The 27,184-nt window shown below is 40.3% G+C and overlaps 4 protein-coding genes across 4 annotated transcripts; 2 read left to right on the top strand and 2 right to left on the bottom strand.

The window, feature by feature from the left end:
- Window positions 1-1,983: 1,983 nt before the first annotated feature.
- bet1 (Bet1 golgi vesicular membrane trafficking protein) lies at window positions 1,984-3,861 on the top strand. Its single transcript, XM_086015125.1, has 4 exons — window positions 1,984-2,245; window positions 2,480-2,586; window positions 2,670-2,726; window positions 3,634-3,861. The coding sequence occupies exons 1-4, from the start codon at window positions 2,227-2,229 to the stop codon at window positions 3,787-3,789; spliced, it is 339 nt and encodes a 112-aa protein (XP_085871251.1). The 5' UTR covers window positions 1,984-2,226; the 3' UTR covers window positions 3,790-3,861.
- A 179-nt stretch (window positions 3,862-4,040) lies between these two features.
- On the bottom strand, window positions 4,041-18,498 carry LOC147132341 (putative acyl-CoA dehydrogenase 6). Its single transcript, XM_086015124.1, has 9 exons — window positions 18,262-18,498; window positions 12,353-12,473; window positions 8,133-8,262; window positions 6,544-6,650; window positions 6,282-6,449; window positions 6,018-6,191; window positions 5,345-5,506; window positions 5,108-5,258; window positions 4,041-4,623 (listed from the first exon to the last, which is right to left on the bottom strand). Exons 1-9 carry the CDS (start codon window positions 18,493-18,495, stop codon window positions 4,533-4,535), a joined length of 1,338 nt encoding a protein of 445 aa, XP_085871250.1. The 5' UTR covers window positions 18,496-18,498; the 3' UTR covers window positions 4,041-4,532.
- A 764-nt stretch (window positions 18,499-19,262) lies between these two features.
- Window positions 19,263-20,215, bottom strand: gngt1 (guanine nucleotide binding protein (G protein), gamma transducing activity polypeptide 1). The gene is made up of 3 exons (XM_086014624.1): window positions 20,067-20,215; window positions 19,885-19,983; window positions 19,263-19,704 (listed from the first exon to the last, which is right to left on the bottom strand). The coding sequence occupies exons 2-3, from the start codon at window positions 19,978-19,980 to the stop codon at window positions 19,579-19,581; spliced, it is 222 nt and encodes a 73-aa protein (XP_085870750.1). The 5' UTR covers window positions 19,981-19,983; window positions 20,067-20,215; the 3' UTR covers window positions 19,263-19,578.
- A 1,058-nt stretch (window positions 20,216-21,273) lies between these two features.
- Window positions 21,274-23,387, top strand: tfpi2 (tissue factor pathway inhibitor 2). The gene is made up of 5 exons (XM_086013720.1): window positions 21,274-21,428; window positions 21,526-21,696; window positions 22,557-22,736; window positions 22,816-22,989; window positions 23,132-23,387. Exons 1-5 carry the CDS (start codon window positions 21,356-21,358, stop codon window positions 23,200-23,202), a joined length of 669 nt encoding a protein of 222 aa, XP_085869846.1. The 5' UTR covers window positions 21,274-21,355; the 3' UTR covers window positions 23,203-23,387.
- Window positions 23,388-27,184: the final 3,797 nt, after the last annotated feature.

The following is a 27,184-nucleotide window of genomic DNA, read 5'->3' on the forward strand; positions in this document are numbered from 1 at the left end:
ATTTTGCCTCCACTCTGATCAAAGTCAGCAAGGGCACACTCATCGGGTGCCTCCAAGTGATTATCCTGTGGTGTGGGGTGTGTTAAGAGTGATTTGTGTGAAGATTTAGGCTACGGCATAACAATAAATCTATCGGTCATTCTACAGAATCTGTACCATTTGCTTGTTCTGTCGCTCGAAAAATAAATTTACCGGTAAATTTCTGCCTATTGAAAATGTGTCGTGGCCCTTGTCAGGAAACTTAACATTTTCATGTGATTGTTTACTGACACTCCCCATCTGAGAAACGCGACTGAAAAAAGTGAGGTTTTAGCATAGAATTAGCAATACATGAAATATAGCCACATGGCATTTTGTGCCAACTAGCAAGTTGACACTAAGAACATTACAGTGACTCAACAACAACAAAATTAAACACATAACATCGTAAAAAAACAGGAGTGTGTAAATATTTTAAGAAAATATACTTGGCTTTAGGAGGATGATATATATGCAGAAAAGGTAATATCTCTACAGTATTTAAATTATGATATTACATTCTAAAGTCACATTTTAGGAAGCAGGACAGGCAACAAATGCTGTGTTTCCAGTGTTCAATGTTGCTTAAATTAATCTTTTAAATTGCATTTATTGAAAGCGCAAGCATATCAAACATGCTGCCTAATAAAATTGTATTTCACATTTAATTTTATTGTTCATTTATGTGATTTTATTCCTAAGGGATGCAAATGGCAAAGATTCAGTTTAATGGTCCCTACACATTTTACTGTGTTGCTTTCCGAACAAAATAATGCACCTAACCTGCAATTACATGACGATCACAAGAGCAATGAAACCGGTCCTGGGTGAACGCAGTCTCTAATCCCAAAGTCAGTTTGGATAAAGGCTCCAGCTCACCAGTGACCCTAGGGAGGACAAACAATATAGGAACAATGTAGGATGGATGGATGGACAAGAGCGATCATTAATGGAAAACCCTACGCAGGTTAGGACTCGTCACCTTCTCCAGTCCTGTTCTGCTTCAACAACATTAGCCCAGCTAGAATTCAATTTAAAATTCCATTTCATGGTCTGGTTGCACCGTACATGTCAAAACTCTTACACCTTGTTATACAACACAATATTTTAGTTCAATTCGTTTTATATGCTTTGCACCTCGACGGTACTTTGCAAAGCACCGCGGACGACATGGCTACAAAGGATTTTTTTTCTTTTTTTTTGGTATTATGATGCAAAAATTGTGCAAAATTCGTTCTTGCCACATCGCGACAACTTACATGACGCTGTTGCTGGTTTAGGGGGCGCTCTGCATCCTGCAAGATTCTGCAAGGATTAGATCCAAATGTCCTTTCCCAGTCTAAAGAACCATCTGATGAATTTAATCCTCACAGATCCACAAAGGCAAGTCAGACACACACTCACAGTTCAATCAATACTTGTCTTTTTTTTTTTTTTACACCTGTGTCAAGGTCATCACAGTGCAATACATCCCATCGGCATCCATAGGGACGGGCTGGCTGAGATTTGAGCGGCATTATGGGAGATATAGGGGCTTAGAGATGTTTATTTATGAAATAGTGGCTTTCAATATATCTAAGTCATGGTTGTCATTCTAATCTCCCATATCAATGAAAGCTGTCTTCTGAAATATTGGTGCAAAGCGAGGTGGTGGATAATATATGGATGGCTATGGAAAGAAAAACAGTACTAAATGGCAGCTTTGGATTTTGTAAATAGTGTGGAGGAGCTTGTTGAAATTTCCACACAGCACAGAGCGATGTGCACTTAAGCCCCATTATTAAACCTCCTGATGATATTTCATATTTGTGCCCAATTTATGGTGGTCACGTTTCAGAACACTACTCTAAGATGCCATGGTTAGGGAATATCTTGCCTCCGAAGAATTTGTTGCTGACATTCAAGTTTGCTGATGAGCTGATCGTTTACTCAGGTGTGTTGGAGGACGGAGACATCCAAATCTGGTTCGATAGAGGCTCTCGAAGACCGCTGTTTCATAAACAAGATTTTATGTCGCTTTCGCTATCTTTGTGGTCCTCCTCGTCCACCGTTTGACGAGGATGACGTGTCGGATGCTGACGTGTACAGGAAGCAACAGACAGACTGACAACACTACAATATTCGTCTATGGTGTAATATTCATGACTCTTAAATAAATAGTTTACTCACACAAAGAGTGATATACAGCGTTAACGTCAGTGTTTCACAATGAGGCGCGCCGGCTTAGGTAAGAAAATCCTTTTAACGTTTTAAGTGGATTCCGCACTAGCTAGCCGATAGAGAAATGATGTACAGAATGCAACGCATGTTAATTTTTGTGTCGGCGAGCTAGCAGGTGCCTTGCTAATTAGGTGAAAATTGTTTTTTCGTGGCCCACGTTTATGTCATTAGTAATTTTCCAAATGCATTTGTGAATGAATATCAGCCTAATAAACACGTACTCCCGATTTATGTCATCAAGGTGATGCAGCATCTGGACACTATGTTGCAAGTGGATACAGTGTGTACGAGGAGGAAAATGAACACTTACAAGAGGGACTGAGAGCCAAAGTCAGCGCTTTGAAAAGTGTAAGAAAGTTAAAATGCGACCGTGCTGTGTCTCCTAAATATCTACTTCATGATTACTTAAGTACTTACACGTTTGTTTTCAGCTGTCTATCGACATAGGAACGGAAGTGAAGTACCAGAATAAAATGCTGGATGAGATGGTGAGTTTATACTGTCGTATTCAAAAGAATGGCTGATTAGTCAACTTGAAAATCGTTGAAATCTACATTCTTTAGTTATGAAAATAATGTGTTAGTAAATTTTAAAAAAGGAGACATACCATATTACGAAAAATAGTCAATTTATGTCTCTGTGGTGCCTGCTCATGCATCAAATGTGAAATTAATTTTAAACAACCAAGTGAATCTATTGTGAGCTGCCCGATTCCTAAAAGGAATTTGTGAGCGGCTAATTTGTATTCACTTTTTCAAGTGTTGGAATCACAGATTAGTGTTATCAGCCTTACAGAGATGACTGGTATGTGATGACTATTTATTGAGTCAACATTCGTTATGTAGACTAAATAGTTGGAGTGTGAAATACATTTCATGAAAAACATTGGAGTTGTTAAAGCATCTTGTCAAATGTTCAGCCTTTTCAATGTCAGACAAGCTCAAATATTTGCAGTGCACTCGTCTGACATTTGTTCTTTCCACCTACAAATACTGTACATGTTGTGCAGGAATAGCTAATAAAGAGCTTCAAGCTGTTTATTAGTTCAAGTACTTGTTTTTGGATAACTGTTTGCTCTCTGTCAAAGTGCACAGAAACAAACTGGTCATTTTTGACCGCGAGGTGTCATGGTACTTTAGTAATGGTATAACCATAGTTGTCAAAATTGTCCACGCTCACTTTTGAGGCAGGGCAGGTTTTGTTTATGATGAAAAACATGTCACAAATAACAACCTGGGAACTTGTAAATAAACTGTACCTTTTTTTATAATATTAACAACATTTGTCAATCTCTGGTAAATTGTGCTTGTCAGTAGTTACTTTCACCCACTGTCTGTTAATGAGTAGTGAATTTTTTAGACTGAAGATTTCTTTTGTCCCCATTTCCCCCACTAGGACACAGACTTCGACTCAACAGGCGGCCTGCTCGGCTCCACCATCGGCCGAGTCAAACAGCTGTCCAGAGGCAGTCAGACCAAACTGCTGTGCTACATGCTGCTCTTCTGCCTTTTTGTTTTCTTTGTACTCTACTGGTTCATCAAGTTGAGGTGACAGCTGGATCTTGTCGAACTTTGAACACAAACCTTAGAATAACTGAAGTTCAATAAAAACGATCCAAGATGATTCATGAAGCCAAATGGTTATATTATTCTGTGTATTTTATGCCCCAAATATACACTGCTGATGTTGCAAAATTAGATCTGTGTACAGGTACTGGTGTCATGAGATTCAGCATCGTGACATACAGTTGAAAATAACTTGATGAGTTGAGAAATGCCATAGTTCACAAAAGGAGAAATGGGTGCTCTGTGTATGTTCTTAGTTTTATAATGCATAATACAAGTTATACAATTCTCTCTGAGAGACATTTTATCTACTCACAGAAATGAATGGTACAGTATACTACAGACTTGTGACATCTGTGGAAGAAAGCAGAAAAAATGTGAAATTGTCAATGTAAATAAACATTTTATGATCTTTTTAACCAATAAACATTTATCAGATGTTTCCTTCAATTAAAACGGACATTGTATTTTTTTTAACACACTGACATAAAAAAAAATTGTCGAGTGATGAATCAATATTTACAAATTTCAAATTGGATGCCTTAATAAAGCATAATAAAGCATTAACTGAATTATTCACACGGCACGTTAAATGCCAGGATTTTCTTTTAACCTCATCCAACCAAAATGACCCGGACTTCTTATGATCAAACACTTCTGGTTTCACGTCAAAATTTGTTCTACAAGTTCCCGTTATCTAGCAAATTGATGAGAAAATCCTTGATGACATCACTTCTTGGGTAGAATGTCCATGTATTTGCAGATTATTCCAAGCATAACCTCATCTGCCCCTCCACCGATGGACATTAACCTGGAATCTCTGAAAAGTGCAAAGTTAGTAAAAAGGGTGTCAGTTTTTCTTTTTTCCATGTACAGTGCCACACGCCCTTTGAACAACCAAATGTCACATGATCATTGTGACACTCGTTGTGAGCAGTTGTGATGTCATTTTCAGTCGACAGAAGACAAAATGGCTGCCCCCAGAAATGGCTAAAAACAAGTAACACTTAACACTTATTCCACAAACGCAATATTTATCACAATGCCTTGTTTCAACTAGTGGGCTTGCATAAAACATATTCTTGAAAAAAAATCTGTTTGCGTTGATTTTCTTTTTAAGTGTTCATCAAAATCAAGGCATAGGTTTTATTCCTAAAAAGTATTACATATTATTGTAAGCCAATATGTACACGTTCAACATTAACAATGTTTTTAACTATATGGGGGGGAAACTTTGACATAATTGTTCAATTAAAATGTATTGCGCATAAATTGTACAAAATATTGAACATATTAATAAATACCTATAGAATCTGCTGACCAGCACATCACTGGTGAAGCCCATTCCTCCCCAGTACTGGAGACAGCTGTCACTCACTTCCCTGGCCAGACGGCCCCCCTTTAATTTGGCCATGGACGCCATCTTGGTGACGTCATTGCCTTTGACATACAATGCTGAGCCCGCCACAAAGCAAGGAATACAGGTGTTTTATTCAATATTTGAGATTTGGATTTGGATTTGGAAGATTATTAGACCTTACATGTGGCCTGGTAAAGGAGGGCACGCAGCAGCTCCACCTCCGTCTGCAGCTCGGCCAGCCTAAAATGGACCGCCTGGTGGTAGAGGACCGGCTGATTGAAGATCTTCCTCTGTCGAGTGTAGTCGATGGTCTCCTGAATGATGACGTCCATTGTGGTCAGGACTGGAGGTGTTCAGAGGGAAGACATGAGGATTTGAACACTTACTATTGGCGAGAATGTCCTGCTTTTTCCTTTATGATTAGTTAGGCATTAAAAATTCCCAACAATGCCCAAATATTCTGCATAAAGTATAAAAAATGCTCAGTTGTAGCTAACTGAAGTTGCAAAATGTCACAAACACCTCTTAGTATGACACGTTGCAGTTCTAAATCACTCCCACACCACATGCATAACACTTGAATAAACACGGCTAAATTAAAAAATTCCATCATGTACCGTTTCACTTCTGCCAAATTCTTCAGAAAACATTATCTGACCCTTGTCAAAATTAAACGCAAACCAACCCCCCTTACGCGAGATTGATGGCATGACCTCAAGTGAACTCAACCTCCTTGTTGATTTGCTCGGCAGTGCAAAGGAAATCATCGTAAAAATGTGCCGCTGACAGTAACGGACGTGGGAAATGGATGACATGAAGCGCAAAAGGACAAATGAGGAGGAAAGCTCTCTCACTATTGGCCACAGCCCAGAGCCTCTCTTCTTGGAACTGGAGCATCTGATAGGTGAAGCCCATGCCTTCCTGGCCAATCAGGTTCTTGCAGGGAACTCTGACGTCCTCGAAAAACACTTGGGCCGTGTCTGACGACCACATGCCCATCTTGTCGATCTTCCGAGCGATGTGCACTCCTAAAATGGGGGAGGCGAGAAAAGACGATAAGCAGACCCACGACGATGACAACTTGCTCTGATAGCGCCGGCGTTATACGCTGATCCTACCTGGCAGGTTCATGGGCAAACAAATGAGGGATTTGTTCCTGTGTGCGGGGCCGTCACTGGTGTTGGCGAGGAGACACATCCAGTCCGCCTGGGTGCCGCTGGTGGTCCACATCTTACCGCCATTGATCACATACTCATCTCCTTTTTTCACCGCCTTAGTCTTAATATCTGGATCAATGCCAGGTAGAGTGTAAAAAAAAAAAGACATTAGAAGGTGGTCCAATTGTCTCTATGACTTCAAGAGGCAAAGACAGGAACTTACTCGATACATCAGAACCTGCTCCGACTTCGCTAACTCCGAGGCAGGCAACTTTCTTCCCCAGGACGCTCGGAAGCAGAAACTCTTTCTTGAGCTCAGATGAACCAAACCTGCACAAGCAATTGATATATTACTACTTTGGTTTATAAAGTCAACAACACTGACTTTCAGACAAGCGCTCCCCACCCCCCACCCAAAAAAATGTTTTAAGACAATCCTGCCATGCTTAAGGCAATTACAGCTGCATCCATTTTTTTCCTCAATACTCTTGTTATTTTAACCTCGTTTCGGGCAAGAATTGTTCCCCTAATTAAACTCATGAGACGGTACTCGCCTAGCTCTATGAGCTTCGTCTCATGTCATCAGAAGTCACTTTACTGCAAGAGAATAACAGCAACAGGCAACAAGAGGGAGAAATTTCACTAAGACATACACAATACATCATAGACCAGTCCAAGGCGATTTAATTAAAGTACGACAAACAAAACCAAAGGGAAAGAAGTGACAAAAGTAAAACATCCTGGACTCAAACTCCCCCAGTGAACACCATCCCCACTCTTCCATAAATATGGACGACTAACGACTTTTACTGGTACAAGAGTCTCCCCTTATATTTAAAAGATCAACATGTGTATGTTTCTTGAACTGTTTCATGGGCCTCTTAAATTAAATTCTTAAATCAAATTAATTCTTAAACCCTCAATAAAATTATAATTGAATTATTATTTAATTTAGAAAAGGTCTTATACATATGAAGGATTTTTGTTTTCATAATATGGTATTAGCGAATAAGGCCCATTAATCTGTATCAGTCACAACTCTTTCACAGCTACATTTTGGGGTATGGTTGTTAGAGGAAGTCAATGCAAACATTTTTTTTTTCAAGAATATGTTCCATGCAAGCCGACTCGTTGAAACAGGGCATTCTGATAAATATTGCATTTGTGGAATAAGTCTTAATCCAGTTGTTTTTAGCCATCTCTGGGGTCGGCCATTTTGTCTTCTGTCGACTGAAAATGACATCACAACTGCTCACAACGACCAATCACGGCTCAAATTCAGAAAACAGATCAGCCCTGAATGGTCGTTGTGAGCACTTGTGATGTCATTTTCAGTCGACAGAAGACAAAATGGCCGCCCCCAGAGATAGCTAAAAACGAGTGCATTTTGCTGCTTAACTTATATTCCACAAATGCAAAATTAATCAGAATGCCGTGTTTCAACTAATGGGCCTGCTGAGAACATGTTCTTGAAAAAATATGTTTGGGTTGACTTCAATAAAAATTGACTTTAAGAATTTTTCATTGCCACCAAGTTTGGTTCAGTTGCTGTGATACAGGTGTTACTTGTTGCTTGAAACACATCTGTATGTGTATGTAGAGGCTACTACTTAGTGTTGTGAGGGGAAAAAAACCCCCACAAAGCTGTCATACTGAGTATTGTTATCCTCGAAGTAAAAGAGGCCAGCGTTGGAGGCAGATTAGCTGCAAGGCTAAATAAGCATCTCCTTATAGGCATGATGCCAAAGCCGTAGGCGGATGCGAGAACAAAGGATTTAAGCCGTGCGGTGCAGGAGGTTTAGGAATTGTTACCTGGCCAGCGCAGGCGTAGCCATGTCGGTCTGAACGCCGATGGCCATGGGGATGCCTCCACAGCGGATGTGACCCAGCTCCTCGGACACTGCTATACTGTAGCTGTAGTCCAGTCCCATGCCTCCATAATCTAGCAAAAAAAATACCGCACAATTAAACATTATCTTTTAGCATTGATTTGGACTAATGGCAAGTAAAAATCACTGTTGGGGAGATGCGCAAGAGTCAGTTATCTGCAGTTTAGGGTAGCTAACATGGAGACAAATCGTTAAAGCGCGTTAAAGCACCTCACATGAACTGGAGTCTGTTTTCTTAACCACATTACTTCTAAGGAACTTTTATTGGGGGGGCGGGGGTTTGAATGTCATTATCTTTGTCTTATGTTGTAATGTGTTAAGGTGAAAAAAATGGACGATTTAAAAATAGATAAGCCAATAAAATCGGCCGTCCAATTATTCAATAGGGGCCCTAGTTTTGTGTATCAAATATCACTGTGCAGATGGTTTACCGATTGTTACGGCTGGTGAGTGCATTCCTATCAAACTACCACACACACTTCCACATCCTGAATAAAAACAATGCCACCCTACACAAAAATGGACATCATCATCTCATGCTGGCCCTGGTAAATACATCCTGGCACTAAACTAATTTAACTTAAGCCGTCCAGTGTATGATGGATATTAGCACTGACTGACAATGAACAATTAAGGGCAAATTTACCACACAGTTCTGCAACCCTTGCATATGTACCACCCGCCTGACTGGTTATGGAATAATGAAAAGCACTGTCAGCGATAGACCAAGGGATTAATGGGACAATAGGGAAAATTGGGGACAGGCATTGGAGTGAGCGATAGTAGGCCAAGCAAACTCAAGTGTGGGGGTAGGAAGAGAGCTAGCCAAAACTAAGAGGAAACAGGTGCAGCTGGAGCACGATAGTGCACGCTGGAAACCCTGCGGTGGATCATGTGGACAGAAGGAAGCGCCGAGGTTTATCCCGCTTAAAACTGAACAGCGGGCTGTCTAGTTGAACAAACAAGCAAAAGAAAAACAAACAAGTAGGCTTCAAATCTCAAGAGTCAATCCAATATGCTCGTGCTTCTCCTGAGCAGCAGATGTTCCTCAGCTTCGGCCTTCAATTGCTGTCGTTCCACCGTCAAACAAATATGTTCTGATATGAAGTGAAGGAATTTGATAGTGGGGCTCTCAAGCATATCGTATTTGCTAAGGCCTGCCTGGAATCTATCTCTTTATTGTTGTAAGCGTGAGGACCAAAGGACCAGAAAATACGTTTAGTCATCTTTTTTTCTTAATCGGCCGATTTATCAGATTTATCGGAAATGTATTATGCCAAACGTTGGAATCGGCCTCAACGTAAAGGAACCAATTTGGTGTTGAATCCGAGTTGACTCAACCCAATCCAGCACCATCGGGCTGAACTGGAGCAAAGGTTGCGAACCTGCAGGTATCCTGCCTCGTGGCGACCCTGCAGGGGAACGCAACTTCAGGGGAGGGGGAAAAAAAATAAAAAATTTAAAACCGACTGTGCTGACTTAAGTCATGATAACTGAAAAATTAAGTATCAAATACATTTGAGCACATACCAAGTGGCTTGGCCAGTTGACAGCCAACCAATTGTACAATCTCATTCACTGACGCCCATGTCACTCACCAGGCCAGGCCCCGCCTTTTAACACCCGCGCACGCTCAAAGTCACAGATACTACAGTGTAACGTGAGGACAGCAATCCCCAAGTGGACCCAAAAAATAATACCTGCACCTCAGATGTACATCATACAATCATGTTTGTCTCATTATTGATGGGATAGTCAGTATAATACCGCAACATCACAGTGTTAGTAATATGCGTGGGGAAAACCAAACGATGAAATGCATTCGTCAGACTATTACTAAAGCAGGAATCATACAAGCGTCTTTAGCGAAACGGATAGGAAACAATTTTGGCTGCCAGTTCCTATCTGTCAACCAGGTTAACGTTGCCATGGTGTGAAAGACGAGTTCTTCCCTGTCAGGACAGAGGAAGCCAGGCAGGGTGCCAGGGGTCATCACTGTCGTCTCCCCCTGACGCGGCTCTCTTAGGAAAACTTCCTGTTCCCATGTTTTGACAGGTAACGTGGACTTTCCGTGCGCACGCAAATCATGGCTGCAAAAGTCATAAACAGACTGCGCAAATCCAAGTATATTGTTTATTATTTTGGATCATATGCTCAAGGCCTGAAAAAAAAAAACAACAACAACAAAAATGCGTTGGTGCAAAAATGATTGCCAGCAGAGAAAACTCAGATTCATCAATGCCAAACTGAGACATCAGTGCACCCACAGGAGATTTTTTTTGGGGGGGGGGAAGCTACAGGGCATGTCTGCTCAAGCTAGACTTTCGATGTAGTTTAAATTAGATTATGAGAAATGTAGGTCATGTCAACATGCCGGTGGTTGTTTCTTAAAGTAACACTGAGGGAAGAGCAACATATTTCATCTACTGCGGAACATACGCAGATCTCTATTTTTATGGATTACATAACAAATGAAGATGTTGTAATTAGATGCCACCAAGACATAACAAATAACATATGGTAACATACAAACGAGATGCTTTGTAAGCGTCTGAGCTAAAGTTAAATTCAAACGCTGTATTATATAGTTAACTTTATCAACTGCAACTACATGACAAGTGTCAATGTATAGAGAACTGAACCACGTTACAGTATTATTGTGAACACTGCTTTCCCTTGGCCCCATCACCATGTTTACATTGTTTGCATCCTGAGAGCTAGACTCATCGAATTCCTGTCTACCTGTGCTCCCATGGCAAATACATCAAATAAATGGGTTTGTTGTGCGGTGCATCACCGCAAAGACTCTTTGCTACCTGTTAATTGAATTGAGTCGTTGCACAGTCGTCCCCCAGGTCATTGCTCTCTAATCCTGTCAACTAATGCTCGGGGTGTGTGTACTCAGCACATTTTAATTCCCTCGCCCGCCCTCTCGCCTGACCTACACACGCCTGGTGAAATCTTCCACAGACTTAAAGTGCATTAATTGTTTACTGTTGATGCTCTGAAGCAACACATTCATGTGATTACAGCAAAACAAAACATTGTAATTCCCCATAGAAGGGCTGCAAAAAAAATATGTCTTTTAATTAGTTCAAATGCCAAATATAATCTTAACTCGTTTGAATGATGTATTTATTCAGACATTTATTTCGGTCACTTTTGCATTTTCACAAGAGCACACAAACGAGTCACTCGTTCAGATCTTTGGGAGAGTTTGAGAAACGGTGAGAAAGTGCCCGAAATGCACAGATTGCACGTCGTAAAACTATGAAACATTTTTATTGCAGAATTAACAGTTGCGTGAACGCTTGACTTTCAGCATGAGGAAAGAAAAAATAAATTGCAAAAAAAAAAAAAAAAAAAAAAAATCAAAAAGAAACCCTTCGCAACTCCCGACTCCATCAGTGACGCATCTGGGTGCACATCTGGTTTAGATGTTAGCCAACAGCTGTTGCAGGACGCTTCAAAGCGATTCTCATCAGAATGCTTGAATAGTCACAAAGAAATAAAATAAATAAATAGAAGCACCAGCGAACTGCTCACCTCTACTAAAATTCTTTTTGGTCCAGTTTTGATAAAATACAGAGTTATCATTTTCTAACATGTTTTTTTTTTTAATCAAAATATTGATGTGTTGTTCATGTTGGCTCATTTTCAGTTCCTTGATATGCTGCACATTAATCATAGAAATGACAAGTGATCCAGACAACATACGTCACTGGGATTGGGGCCCCAAATGAGTAATCACTTTCACTCATTACTACTACATCTTTTTTTTTTTTTTTCTTAATCATTCCATCTGAATTAAGTGTGAGAAAATGTTTCAGTGCGATTGCGAACCACGCATTTGTGATGGAGACATTTTATGCCAACAAACAAATTCAAGCTCCAAGTGCATTTGAAAAGCTGTTCGACGGGTTCAAATATACTTTGCAGTTTGCCGACAAACATGTCTAAACAAGGTTACTAACACAAGGGTGGACCTTGAACGCCTTTCCAGATCTCTTTACAGCAAACAAATGTCTTCCATATTAGAAATTACGGCTTGTTGGGTCAAGTGAAAAAAAAAAAAAAGAAAAAAGAATTTGATGAAGTTTTAGACCTGATCATGGGAGAGACAGACTAGGATGCACATCTCACCAACTGGCTTGCTGACTCCAAGAAAACCAGCATCTCCTAGGATCTTGAAGATTTTATGGGCTGGGAATTTTCCCTCCGCTTCCCACTGATCCACATTTGGGTTGATCTCCTGGTCGATGATCTATGGGGAAAACAGGCGTGAATATTCAGCGTTGTGTGATATCTAACAACAAATGGCTCAATTGCTCTCTTAGTTCTCCTCCCGACCCGAAAGAATCTCCACAACAAGAGAAATATTACATTCAATGGCATGACATGCATACATTGGTTTCCTGCTGTGCGGTGCACACATCTCCCCCTAAAATCTATGTAATCTATCTCTAGCGGACAGCCACAAAATGCATTACATATCAATGAATAGAGAGCAGCCTGGGAAAATGCATTACACGGTGAATCTATAACGCCGGCGGTGATGAATACAGTGACAGCACACATGGGTATTTCCCCTTGTGTATACTTTTTACAGGCTCGGCTGGTCACATACGATGTGCCAAAAGCAGATGTGTGATTTGGCCCAATTCCCAAACCAGAACGCTGAAGTGTAAAACAAGCGCTAAAATAAGAACCAGAGAGATAACGTTGGTAAGGCATTCAGACAGCTACACGTACGGGAAACAAAACACAGGAAGACTACTGAAAGACTTGTGGGGGAGCTTGTTCAATTCTCACTAATTCCATAAATTTAAATAAACACGTTTGAGGCTCTCAAGTTCTGGCCCCATGCCATTTTGGAAATTGCCTTGAACACTGGGGCAGAGTCACGCTGGAACAGACACGGGCCTCCCCTAAAATGTTCTAACAAAGTACTGAAGTGTTTAAAAAAAATGAGCGAGCGTGCCTCTTGCTTTGGCAACGACAACAACAATAATAAAAAAAAAAAAAAAAACAGTGCATGTTTGAAGTTCAAATGAGGATCATATCCTCGGGAGTGCAGACCAGAAAGCATCTGTTGTGGTAAGAGGTTGGCAGAATTTCGAAGTCAAAAGATAGTTGTGTCGTCAGTGACTAATTGTTGATTCCTACGAGGGAACTCGATCCTACCCCCTGGCTAACTTTGGACGCAAGTTAGCTGGGGTGGGTGCGTCAACGTTACCACTCCGCAGTAACGGTTGGATCTGGAAATCAACTAATCGCCCATTACGTGCTTTGGACGTGCTAACCACTAAGTCAGAGTTTCCTTCTTCCCAATTCGATCAAGTAAATTCAGTCATATTTTTATTCCCAATGGTTCCACGACAACATCTTCAATTCAAAAGTTTATAGTCAGCCCTCGTCCTAAAGCTTTGAGGTTCTCTAGTAGGAAGTGGGTGGAAGTATGCATTTTCTCATCCACAGGTCAACCTGAAGAAGGTCAAACCTAACAGCATCATGTTTGCTTGTATAACAATTATGTCAAACAATTGACTCACAAAAGGAGGATGAAACAATGGATTCCACTTTTTTGCATAATATTCTTCAACCTGGAGAGCAATCACTCTTCAGTGGCAAAGTGTCATGATTCATCTCGTCTTTATCAGAGCAGCAGATTCTGTGAGTCATGAACCACAGTCCGAAAAAAGTGAAGAGCAGGTGGACAATTGGTTTTTAAAATTATCTTTGGAGCGGGTAAATTTTGGCAACATGACTCATCTGAGAAAACGGGAAGTGGTCCGCACCTGGAAAAGTGCTTTGAAATGACCAACCTATTGTGACTTTCCTACAGCACTATTTTTGTGGCCACTCGGAACCCAAAGTAAAGGCCACTCCGCTGAAACTGACCAGGAGTAGGTCAGTATGAAATATTGCGTGTCGTCTCTCTATCTTTTTCTTTTAGATATCAAATTAGATCCATACCGTTTTCAGGTGCCACAAACAGGACGATTCAAAAACCTGTATTTATTCAAATGCCTCACAATTTGCTCTTGATATGCCACAATATGGTTTCCCACTGGATTCTTTGAAAAAAAACCACCAAAATGTGAGTTATGTTTTGGTGGCAATCAGCAATAACGTACATAGAACCGATATTTAGTGGTGTTGGGAATCATCAAATAAGCCTCAACCAATAACACGATGCAAATGAGGCGGCTCCGCTTCCTGAAGGATTATGGACTTTACTTCCTCCTTTATTGTTCTTACATTAAGCCGTTAAGACAAGTCTGCACTAGCGAGTGAAAGCATAACCTTGAAAAGCTCGGGCCCCAACGAACCTGCTGTTACACTCGTGAGGGCAAACACTAAAACACAAGCAGTGGCTGCCATTATTCCAAGGTTAAGTCGTCCGTGTTCAAAGTTCAGATCCTGAGGAGGGAAAGGGAGGGACAACCGTGCACTGGAACGGAAAACATACAGCACGTTGGGGAGGGATGCTGCATGCTTTCACAAAGGTTATTGTGGACTATTTGTGTTACATACCAGGACGCTTTCACATCAGCAGACCCGTGTGCTAATCCAGGGTCAAGAGCGATGCATTATCAGGTATTGCAGAAAGATCACGATGTGGGGTGTAAACCAGACATAAAACACAACCGTGACCTTCTCTGTGAAAATTGTTATGCTAACTTAACAGTGCAGCATTCCAAAACACGGCTACGCCAAAATGGGTTGGAATTGATATGCATTTAAATTGAAGTAATAAAGCACAATACTTAGTGGGAAATGATCATTTAGAGCAACTAACTGTAAGGAATGTGGTTAAAGTATTCACCAATATAAAAAGATAAAGCAGGGCCCAGAAGTGTGACCGTATTCACTAACCAGCTGCTACCACAAGAAGCTAACGGAGCAGTCAACATTCACTCAGTCCTCCTTGTCGAATCAAAGTCATTCAGACCATCTTCACTTACCAACGTCCTTTCACGGCAAATCCAGAAAATTTGCAAAGGAGGTAAAAAAAGAAAAAAACATTTGATGCTGGCATAAATGAGGTGCACGTGTTGTCTTTATTGACGCTAAGAAATGGTGAAGCAGATGTTCACACACAACAGTCAATTCAAAAACAGGAGTATTTCTCATATTACACCTATAATTTGTTTTTGTTGCACACACCGTCAACATCCAAGTGCGAACAGCACGGGCAGTGGAAACGTTGGCACGGTGCAAGTCTGACCTTGAATACTCACTGAAGGATTTCCTATGACTCAATTTATATACAGTTCCATTTTTTACAAACTTCCGTTATGCTACAGAGGATTCTTATGTTAAACCATGCTGCCTCAAGTTCCTTTTCCTGGCCTAACAGCATATTGTTCTGTATTTCCCTTTCGCATTTTCATCCTCCCCATATTGCCAGCGCTAGTTTATTTTCAACCTCCCGGCATCCTTTGAATGTTTAGTCACACAGTACGTTTCCCTCCCTTTACAGCAACATCTCTGCTGTCTGCCCTAAATTAGACTGCAGTTGTTATTTTTTGCCCGTCTTATCTACAAATATCTGTCTGCTTTTAAAAATAGACAGACTGATTACTAAGGCATTGTTGTTGTTTTTTACGACCATAACTTTCACTAAATATTTAACCAGACCAACATTGAAGAAAATTATAAGAAAAAACATACAGTAGACTGCTCAACTATGACTACAATCTATAAGGCGATTAATCGATGATGTCATTGATATTGATATTTTCTTATAATACTGTGTTTCCCCATCCTTTGTTGTGGACTGACTTGATATAAAGTTTCATCGTTTTTTTTTTTTTTTATCACTTGTGCTTTTATCGTATTTGGGGATAGATTTTTATTATTTAGAAAGTGACCATGCTACCTCTCATTTTTGGTAAAATATCACCACATGCTCTTAGCACAGTACGACAGGAAAGTTGTACTGTGGCAAGTGTTAGGACACAGTTCGTAAAGCGGCACAAAAGTCAGGTGGGAATGGCTCCAGCTCACCCACGACACTAGTGAGGACAAGCAGTTGCAGGACGTGACAGGATGGATGATGGATGTCACAATTTCATAATCACTTGTGAAGAATTAAGGGAATAACGTCCACATTTCACCAAAGTAAAGTTGTAATGTTACAATAAAAAGTCATAATATTACAATGAGAGTCATAAGAAGCTGTAATTTTACTCTTTAGTCGCATATAGCAGAATTACAATGACTGTTGAGGATCTTGCCAAGTTAAATAGGTTAAAAAGAAGAAAAAAAGAACATCTTTGCTACTTTGACTTGTTTTTCTTTGCTTTATCATAGTCCAAATAACTAATGGTATGAATGTCAGTAATGGGTGGACATTTTTTTTATCACCCACAAATAAAACAAACAGAACCCTCATATACGCAACATGACCTCTTATAGCAGAATTCAACAAATTTTTCCACACCTTCCCAGTCTTACAAAACAAAAAAAGTTGTGAAATGTTGTGCGTATCGCTCCACAATATCTGATGGGCAGCTTCACAAAACCCAGAGTCCCACGCACTCAACACAACCGTCTCTTTGAGAGGAAACACAAGCAAACAACATACTATTGCTTCGCCATACATTTAAGATGGCGTACTGTAAACCTCATTGATTTAGGTTAGCATCTGGGGAGTGAGACTATCAGCAGACAATAGAAATAGGAGGGCACACACAACCTGACTGCTAAATTTAAAACCCCTATCCAGTATAAAGTCAAAATCACGGTCAGAGTGTAATGATTTTGTGTACTGGTGAAGCTGGAGCCATGAGAGAACATTGAAAAACATGTATTAGGATCCAGGCAGATATTTTTTAAGGCACATTAAGCGATGCCTGTTAGGTGGAGTGATGCAATATTTAGTGTTGCTGCAACCAGTCGGGTGGGGATTGATCATTACTGAAATAGGAAGGCGGAGTTGATTTCCCATGCAATTTCTGCACATGCAATCACTGGCTTGACCTTTATGAACTAATTATGCCCAACACAAGCGCTAATGTATATGAAACAATCTGCATTAATAGTGATATTAATTCACCCATTTTGTTGCAACTCTTCATATGATGCAATGTAGTTTTACACCACTACAACAATAATGCATACGGTGGGGGGACATGACATGATAATTTCCCCCTCTGCTGAATGTTATTATTTGAAAGTGGAAGACCGAAAATGACCATCAGTTGCCACCTGTTTGGAGATCCATGCAAGATGCTGCGTGGTGCAATGAGGATGATGATGAGAAAGGTAAGAGGGAAGCCTCAAAAAAGTGGAACTTGTTAGTGGTCTGAAGGCAATTGGGATGAAGTCACCAAGAAAACAGTTGGTAACACACTGCACCATAATGGACAGAAAACTTGCACGAGTAAGCATTATTAAGAAGGAACATGTACACGCATGCCTTATGTTTGTAAATGGACATCTTAATGACTCAGAAAACGCTTGGGAGAAAGTATTGTGGTCAAATTAGTTATTTGCCACCAACTCCACCAGCCTTATTTAGAGGACAAAAAAACGGAGTCTGAGCCAAAGAACACCATCCAGACAGTAAAGAATGCAGATGGAAACTTTGAGTTTTGATTCTGTTTTCCAAAGAGGGGCCAATGAACTGGGCTTAGGGTGAATAAAGTAATTTCCAAGCATGAACCATGGTGGGTCTTCCAGCGATGCAATGACTCAATTTCTTGGGAAAAAAAAATCTAATTTAGCTAGGTGTCAATTCCCCCTACTGTATATTATTAAATCAATACCTCAAAACAGAGCATCACCACTTTACTTAAGACATAATGTTGGCTAGAGAACTTATATAGATTGCAAACAATACAAGTGTACCTAAAAATGTGTCCGGCGAGTGCGTATTTATAGTGACTACATATTGACCTCTCACCCACTTTTAATGCGATGCAGCTGATTTACAGTAACACCGGACACTCCATCGTCGTGACCCAAATAGACGCAAAGTGTCACAAACAAGACAACATTAACTTTTGTTTTCATGACGCTAAAAAGCCTGCGAATGGTCGTACCTTTTTGAGGGATTCCTTTAAGGCAAAGTGATCTCGTGTGTAGAGTACGTGGTCGATCGAGGTCTCCGGGGCGCTGCTTGCAACCCTTTGGGACGACGCGTGGTCAGCAAACGAGCGGACGCCAAACGAAGCACATTTGTAGTAAGGACGGATACTAACAAGCGCATTTGAACGCACATAGCCACAGCGGAGCGCCATTGTTGTTTTGGTTCTGTTGCGCATGCGCAGAAGCATATCACGGCGCTGAGTCGAACACCGAATAAAAAGAAAATACATTTTTAGATGAATAAAAAAGAAATTTACTACACTTTAAAAATATAATTATTACAATTAAAATACAATTAATAATAATAACAATAATAATAATAATAATAATAATAATAATAATAATAATAATAATAATAATAATAATAATAATAATAATAATAATGAGTGTGAGTGGTGCAACAGCCATGCAAATTGTGAGATACCTAACTGATTTTCATTGTTCCGGTGACAGATAAAGTTATGTTCTATTCAGTAGCGTGCGGTGCAAAGGGGAGGACTGACGTAGGCGTACCCTACCCCCCACCACCCCTGAAATCCCCCACCCCGCAATTTCATGAAAAAAGAAAAACGGTAGCAAAATATCTGCCAGGCAATACATCAGACACATATCAACCATAAAAATCTCCCAGCTGCCAAACCACTCAACCCAAGTGATGATCGTCTCCGAAGGGGCATCAAATGAAACCATTAGAAGGGGCATACAATAATGTATGGCACAATCTTCCATCCAATCCACATAATTGATAATATTTTTAAAAGGGGCGTCATATCCATGTGGCCGCCCCATGCATCAACTGTGCTTTACACCCCACTGATTCTATTCTTTTTATAATTAATTTTAATGTTATTATTATTAGTATATTTTGGAATGTTTGGCTTCTCTAGCCCTGATATCTCTCTACATTAGTCCATACTGCTAAGATAGAACTTTCAGAAACGATTAATGGAGTCAGTTTGAATTATAAACAAGCACATTTAATGAGGTGACTTTGTTTGGGCATCACATTAGATTATTTATTCTGTTTACAGATGAGAGGGAAGCATTAAATATAACTTATATAACAAAAAAAATAAATAATAATTTCAGTGAAATGGAAAAGACAGCCTGTATAGTTCTGGCTAGAAGCTGAGGAATGTGATTTACAAAGAAGTTGTATCTTTTGTTCGTTATGCCTTTCTAGTCTTCTCAGTCTGCAAATCCTTCTTGAGAGGGCAGGAAAAATGTCCTTGGCGGCTAATCAGAGATATGAAGAACACTTCATGTTCAGTCTAACAAAGGACACAGCCACCTTTCTCCTTAAAGGGGTTCTTCTCCTCTGAAATGCCTTTGACAAGAGTGTCCTCATCCACTCCGGCCTGAATGTAGTCCTTGATCTCCTCACAGCATTTCGACGTCTAAAGGGAACACGTAGCAGATATCATTCCATATGATCCAACAATTTATTCTACTTAAACCACTCCTCCTGTCTGTCTCTCTCAATTGCCGTTATGGCCTTAAATACTGAAAGCCTGGCCACATCACACCGAGCAAGCACGGAATTATTCATTTAGTGCATTAAAAATAGAGAAACGTACCAACCACCTTTGAAGTTTCACCTCGATTTTAAGTTGGTTAACTTCCATCAGAGCCTTGTCCTTGTCTGTCAGGTCCTCTACATTTATGACCGGCATTGTCTAACAGGGGAAAAAACACATGAAAAAGTTTCAAGATAAATCACTGAAGAGCATCTAGGAATAATCTTTGAAACGCTACTCACGATTGCTTGCAGGCAGCAGTCGTTCACTGGGACAGTCCTGCAGAAGAATCCCTCTCCTCCGTTAAATCTGGTTTATAAACTAATCTGCATGAATGATCCTAATCTTCTAATCTGATTGAAACAAGACCGCTGTGGGAACATGCCTGGATCTTAAGGATGTTTTTGGCAGGAGGGTAAATTTCATCATTCACATTTATTTTGGGAGTCTTCTTTGAATGATATGTAAAGGCTGCAAAATCTTTTTCCAACTTTATTTCTGGACTAAGCTAGATATGAGTCATAGGTGGCGTGCCTTCTATCGGATCACTTTGATAAAAGGGCTTATCAGTATTTAACCTTCTTCTGCCAAGGTGCATTCTTGTCTGCAGCAAGGCAGTTTTTGCAACACCCTGGGAGCAAATGAATGAAGACGAATAACTGCATATTTATCATCACAGATAAAAAAGAAAAAGAACAACTAGGAGGTCGAAATGGTCCCCAACATGGTACCCTCAGGCATCACGTGGACCCCAAATATCAGACAAGTTCTAAATATATCTCACCAGTGATGGGATATAGTGATTTTTCAGGAGTGATCATTTTAAAATTTGAATACTTTTGTTGCTGATAATGCACAAAGCTTTGCCAACCGACATCAACTTCAAAAGAATAAGAAAGGCGATGAACACTAAAGAAGGTGGACTAATGTGCCAAAAGAGGCGATTCTTGGCATTATCTCGCAAACCTACACGTTTCACAACTCTTGTAATCTATGAACAACGGAAACGAGGACTACCGGCGCTTACTTTCTCCTCGCAAAACCAAGCATGCCAGAGAAAACAAATCCTGATCATGAGTCTACATTTATGACTTGTTTTGTAAGGAAACAGTCACAATGAAAAAAGCAGGAAATTATATTTTCGGGATAAGTGGTTGTGTGAGTTGTTCATTATTATTAACTTTTTAATTATCAGGCCGAAACCGTTCTACGTCACAATTTGATAAAGTACATATTTTTTCACTCATTTCATTAGAGATCCCCCCCCCCCCCCCCCAGGAGGATAAATCAACTTTTGATTTCCTACTGTATAGCTTGAATATGCAATTAGTCACTTATTGCTTTTCGTCATGATTGCAACATCCACGTGATGTCATCTATGAATTTCTCCTGGCACTCAACCAGCTGCTTGTGGGATCACACTGAGTCACTGCATCTCCGCCCCTGAGCTTCCCCCCCTTGAGGGAAACACAACACTATAAAACAGGCGTTGTCTCGGAGAGTCGCAGCAGCGAAACACACTGGAAGAACAATGGAGTTTTGCTTATTGGCCTTGTTTGCTTTTTTGTCCTCTTTTTACAAAGCGTTGGCGCTGCGTCCCCGAGGTAACACGCGAACGCGCAACTCTGTGCTCTTTTTCTGCATTGTTGTGAATATTTCAACTAGAGCGTGTGTGTGTGTATTTTTGTGCGCTTGTTTCAGGTGTGTGCCTCCTCCAAGTAGACGAGGGTCCATGCAGAGCCGAAATGGGACGTTATTACTACAACACCATCACTCAAAAGTGCGAGCTGTTCTACTACGGAGGGTGCCAAGGCAACGCCAACAACTTCAAGACTTATCATGAGTGCCACAAAACATGCTTTAGAATCCCAAGTAAGTTCATATATGTGAGCTAAAGTTTTGTAAGTTCTGCAAATTCACCATGCTGTTCGATTGTACGCACAGTGGCCACTTTATTAGGTACACTTGCACAATTTGATACGAGGTAAATGGTGTGCACTTATATAGCGCTTCATGCACCAAATTCACAGCAGGGTGTGAGTTGAATTCCCCCTTGTAGAATTTTCGATTATTATAAATACATGAGAAATCAATGAAATACAATCATAAAAAGAGGTTTCTAATATTTTGGTTACCTTATGATTAATTTGCTACCATTATTAAATTGTACTGGTAGGATAGCACCAAAGGTCAAGCAAGAAGCAAAGTCAGAGTCAAGGGGGGTGCCTGGCTGCAGGTCAAGTTGGTAGCAGGATAGAGGGGGCTTGCTCAAGAGCACATCGGCAGTAGTGGCATCTTTCCAACATCTAGTTGGCTTTTTTTTATTCGCCGCAGGACTCAAACTGTGACCCTCAGACTCTAAAGACAAAGGGCTTACAGATGATTTATTTCTGTTGAAAATGAAGTTATTTGAATTGAAACATTTCCAGGCAATAAACCGATAAAATTTTCACTCAATTCAACAAAATATTTTAAATTTTGCTGCTGCTAAAATTGGCTTTCCCGCATTTCACGACAAAGAGCGAAGCATTTACACAACTGTTGTCCCTTGTATTGGCCCCCCCAACGAAAAGATTTAAGTGAAAACAACTCCCTTCAAATTAAATTACTGTTATAGCCCCCACAAAAACACAAGTGATGTTTTTTTTTACAGCATACGTCTCTGCCAGATGTTCCTAACGAGTGTAAACCAGAATCAGATTGATCCAACCTCTCGTTTGTCCTCCAACCAGAGATCCCTCAGATGTGCAGATTTCCCATGGAGGAGGGGCCCTGCCGAGCCCTCTTCAGCCGCTATTTCTTCAACATGACCAGCATGCAGTGTGAGCTTTTCTACTACGGCGGCTGCCAGGGCAATGACAACCGCTTCCTTGACTTGACCTCCTGCAACGAGTACTGCAACCCACGAAAAAGTGAGTGATTTCAGAGGCCTCGAGTGAGAACATTTTGGATTTTTCCTCTCAATAATTGTGTATTATTATTATTCTGCAGCGGTGCCTGTGCTGTGCCTGGACCCTCTTGACAAAGGCAAATGTTCTGCCTCCATACCGCGTTACTACTACAACAAGGCCACCAAGATGTGCGAGGAGTTCACGTACTCGGGCTGCGGGGGGAGCAGCAACAATTTCGTCTCCAGGCAGAGCTGCATGGACGTGTGTGTTAAAGGTGTGGGCAGGCTTTGGTAGAAATTCAAGAAATTCTATTACTGTTGCTCGGTTATTGTGAATGCAGGGTTCAAAAGTGGCTTGCTACTCGGGAAATCCACTTTAACAGTATAATACTTACGTTTCACCAAATTTTGTTTCAGGAGGGAAAAAGAGCAGCAGAGGCAAAATACGACGCTTGAGACGAAATCGCATCACTTTCTTGCAAGCGTAGACCGATTGACTCCTGTACACACATTTGTATTGTTGCTCAGTAAGCATTCCTGTATTTTTGATTTTGACTGCAACATGTTCTGCTGCATTTTTGAGACTGTATGAATGTAACAAATGTTTTAACTGTAACTGTCCGAAGCACAATTTTGTAGAAATATCTATTATTTTATAAAGTATTTTTTTCTATTTGGTTGTATAGTGGTTTGGTTTTATTTCCTGCAAGAAATTACATACAAAGACAAGCACATTTTTGTCTGATGACGTACTGATAACCATAGAACAGGACATGAGGCAGTCTGCTCAGTGCAACAGAGCAATCTAATCTTTTTTTTTTCTTTTCTTTTTTTTTTTTTTTACACAAAATGTGCCCAAGCACACGACTAAGTAAATGCACATATTTTACATGAGAAAAAATATACTTTTTTAAGGTTCCGTCATATTTGAGTAACTCAGTCTGTCTCACCTAACGAGGCCCTTCATTATGTTTAAAGAAACGGAATTGTGCAGACAAAAAGTTCAGACAAAGGGCTTCTGGTGACTTTCACTCCTTCCCGCTAGCCCCTTCTAAGGAACTTAGTCATCTCAGCACATAATGAGGAAGGAAGAAATCATGACCGTTGCCAGCTTTAATCAGACCTTGCTGCATATTTGGAGGGGAGGCAGCTGCTGGCTCAATAGACAACAGAAGTTCAAGTAATGTAGCGATAGCTAACGTTAGGCTATGAAGCATCTTGCAAAGATGGAACCTGGGTTAGTGCATGGAATACATAGTTGATTTTTATAGCAGCGTAGTGGATTTGACAGTTGAATTGTGACGCATTTGAAATCTCATATTAATGGAAGGGAGATATTTCCTCAGAGCTCCGATTCATCCATCATAATTTCCGAAGGGCTGTGAGATTTTATCATCGCCACAAATATTTATAGAAGCCAGGAGAGGAAACTCCTTCCTGTGTTGTGGGTATAAAGTAATATTTGATCATTAAAACGGAAGTCAACGCAAACATTTTTTTTTTCAAGAATAGGTTCTATGCAAGCCCACTTGTTGAAACTGGGCATTCTGATTAATATTGCGTTTGTGGAATAAGTGTTAATCCGCTCATTTTTAGCCATCTCAGGGGGCCGCCATTTTGTCTTCTGTCGACTGAAAATGACATCACAACTGCTCACAACGACCAATAACGGCTCAGATTCAGAAACCAGGTCAGCCGTGATTGGTCACAGTGAGCAGTTGTGATGTCATTTTCAGTCGACAGAAGACAAAATGGCCGCCTCCTGAGATGGCTAAAAACCAGTGCATTTTGCTGCTTAATTCATATTCCACAAACGCAAAATTAATCAGAATGCCATGTTTCAACTAGTGGGCCTGCTGGGAACATATTCTTGAAAAAAAATATGTTTGGGTTTAGTTCCGCTTTAAATGTCCCGGGACATTAAGAAACAATGCAAAGCTATTTTGATATTTGTTCACGAGACAAGGACTTTCCCATTATGCTCGGCTCCTCAACATCTGCGTCGTGTTTAACCTGTCACATAATGGATTTAGACTCCTCCCATGTGAGACAAACATTTCCTTCCTGTCCGTATTTCCCTGACAATAAATATCCCAGTAAATGTGTGTTCAGGAGGTGAGGCGATGCAGAGATAAGCTGGTGCGGTTGGTGGAAGGTTGCAAAGCAATTCCAACGCACTTTAATGATGACAAATGCAAAAGGCGTCTTCCGGTTTAAACAGTATGATAGTGATCACAATAGATCCAATGTGGATTCGGAGTGTGGTGATGAATAGGTCCAACTTTCGTTCGGCGCAGTACATTAGGCAGCGCAGTTTAGCGCTTGTTAAGATGTAATTAATAGACACTTGCAATGTGGAACATTTTTCTTCTTTAAACCAAGATGAATTGCATGCATGATGTTGACTTTGACAACGTGTCTTGCACTTTGCATCTGTTTATATGAGGCTATTTGGTTACTCATCTAAAAACCATCAAAGGGTGAAATGATGAAGCACAGAGTTTAAAGTACTTGTCAATTTATTAAATCATGATAATGTTAAAGTTTGAGAATTGCTTCGGCTTAACGTGTACTTTTAAAGAGGGAGAGATTACTTGCTGACCCCTGGTGGCACTTTTAATGCATTAAACTAATTAAATTACATGTCAGTACCGCAACAGAATTTCCATTAAATTACAATGAAGAGTTAATTACATTGCTTTAAATGACATGACTGCATTTTAGAATGAAATCAAAAGTGTAAGTAATCGTGTATTTTACAGCCCAGTGTTACTTTGCACTATGGAGTTTCTGGAAAAGCTTTTCAGGTGGTGACTCATTGCAGCGATTTAACAATGTGGGTTTGTAGGAGTGTCTGTTTTTTCTTCTTCTTCTCCATTTTGTGTTTTCCTTGCATTGGCATTAAAAAAAACAAAAAAAAGAAGATCTGCCAAAATGTTTACTCATTTTATGGAAATGTCATATTTTGTTTGTTTCTAGCTAGGCGGTTTGTTGACTATTTTATGTCAAGTAAATTGCTGTCCGAAGGCATTTAGTTGTTGTTGTTTTTTTAAACCATTAATCATTTTGCCCCCAAGCAGTCATGTGATCCTAAAATTAGCATCCCTCACCCTACTCTGGGTAAATAAGATCCTATCACTGCATAATGATTGATGTATATCTGGTGATAAAACTCTGTATATGTACTGCTCTTCACTTCTCATCTGCTGCCAAAATGATGTTGTCTACACAGGAAAAAAAATCTAGCACACAACACCTTACAGGCAGATTTAAATAAAAATGATTAATAGATGATTAACAGAGAATTGGTTGCAGTTCCAATTTAATTTGTTAGTGCGTGAGCACCTATTTGCAATGGTAATTGAACTTCCCATTAGCCGCTACCTCCTCGTTAAACCCAAAAGTGATTACACCCTGCTTTGCCTTCAGTATCGCTGCGGCAATTGATTTTTCTAGCAAAGTTGCCACATTTCCAACTCTTGCACTCCATCTGATTCCAGGCGTTCTGTGGACTTGACTGCAAAGATTCATCCGTGGTTCGTTTGTGAGACTATAGCAGACAACCCGAGGCTGTAAACAAATCCGCTGCTTTCACTCAAGTGTCGGGATTATTTGTTATTGCAGACTACTATGAAAATGAACAACCGCGGTGGCCTCCAACTCTTCCAACCACATCAGTGAGACGCGCCGGTGCAGAGGAAAACTGTTCAGATCAAAACAAGTGAACGCTTTTTCCGTAAGACTGAAGGGAAGGATCCTGTCAACAAGCAGATTGTCTTTTGAATAGGTGATAGCAACTGGATTTTAGAACAGCGGGCGGCAAACTGTTTAAACTCTTATCTACTTTGCCTGCTGAGAACTAGCAGAGACGCAGCTCGCCAGCGGCACGCATCTACTGTATATTGTTTAGTGGAATCACCAAATGCTACATGATATGATACTCACAAAAAAGCTAGAAATATTTGACACTACGCTAAGCTTAACCTTTGCAGGGTCAACGTCATGTCATTTCTCCAAAGTTTTGAATGCCCAACTTTTAAATGCTTCTGTTTTGAACAACTTGATCAAAATCAGTGTACGCTTGTTTGGCAAAAATGCCATATTACCTACGCCAGTGCTTAATGATATTGGTGGACCAGCCTGGACGCAATTTGGGCTGTATTGTGGTGCCAACATTACCTTTCAACTGTGTGTTTTGTTCTTGTAACTTTGTCAGGCACTCAAATGATTGGCAACATTTCATTCAAGTCAATGTTATGATGAAAATGTCTTTAGCACGTTCATTCACTGACCTCGCTATTCCTTAAGCTTTTGACCATGTCTTGTTTAATGCATTGTTTACTATTGTGACCCGAATCAAGTTAAGCAGCAAAGAAAATGGATGGATGAATGAAACTACAGTTTTTTTATAGGTACAAATGAGGCTTTAAATTTACATACACTTATTTGTATAGTCCTGGACAGAACCAA

This window comes from Filicampus tigris, chromosome 18 (genome assembly GCF_054856515.1).
Source record: "Filicampus tigris isolate MCC_2025a chromosome 18, RoL_Ftig_1.0, whole genome shotgun sequence".
In the NCBI taxonomy this organism is placed as follows: domain Eukaryota; kingdom Metazoa; phylum Chordata; class Actinopteri; order Syngnathiformes; family Syngnathidae; genus Filicampus; species Filicampus tigris.

Excerpts from the sequence above, each read along its gene's own strand:
- bet1 (XM_086015125.1), top strand. Across the intron at positions 2,587-2,669 it reads AAGTCAGCGCTTTGAAAAGT|CTGTCTATCGACATAGGAAC; the intron begins GTAAGAAAGTTA and ends GTTTGTTTTCAG. Across the intron at positions 2,727-3,633 it reads ATAAAATGCTGGATGAGATG|GACACAGACTTCGACTCAAC; the intron begins GTGAGTTTATAC and ends TTCCCCCACTAG.
- LOC147132341 (XM_086015124.1), bottom strand. The coding sequence starts at position 18,495 with ATGCTTCTGCGCATGCGCAACAGAACCAAAACAACAATGGCGCTCCGC. Across the intron at positions 5,259-5,344 it reads CCTCCTTTACCAGGCCACAT|CATTGTATGTCAAAGGCAAT; the intron begins GTAAGGTCTAAT and ends TGGCGGGCTCAG. Across the intron at positions 4,624-5,107 it reads CTGGTCAGCAGATTCTATAG|AGATTCCAGGTTAATGTCCA; the intron begins GTATTTATTAAT and ends TGCACTTTTCAG.
- tfpi2 (XM_086013720.1), top strand. The coding sequence starts at position 21,356 with ATGGAGTTTTGCTTATTGGCCTTGTTTGCTTTTTTGTCCTCTTTTTAC. Across the intron at positions 21,697-22,556 it reads AACATGCTTTAGAATCCCAA|AGATCCCTCAGATGTGCAGA; the intron begins GTAAGTTCATAT and ends TCCTCCAACCAG. Across the intron at positions 22,737-22,815 it reads GTACTGCAACCCACGAAAAA|CGGTGCCTGTGCTGTGCCTG; the intron begins GTGAGTGATTTC and ends ATTATTCTGCAG.
- gngt1 (XM_086014624.1), bottom strand. The coding sequence starts at position 19,980 with ATGCCGGTCATAAATGTAGAGGACCTGACAGACAAGGACAAGGCTCTG. Across the intron at positions 19,705-19,884 it reads TGAAACTTCAAAGGTGGTTG|ACGTCGAAATGCTGTGAGGA; the intron begins GTACGTTTCTCT and ends TGTTCCCTTTAG.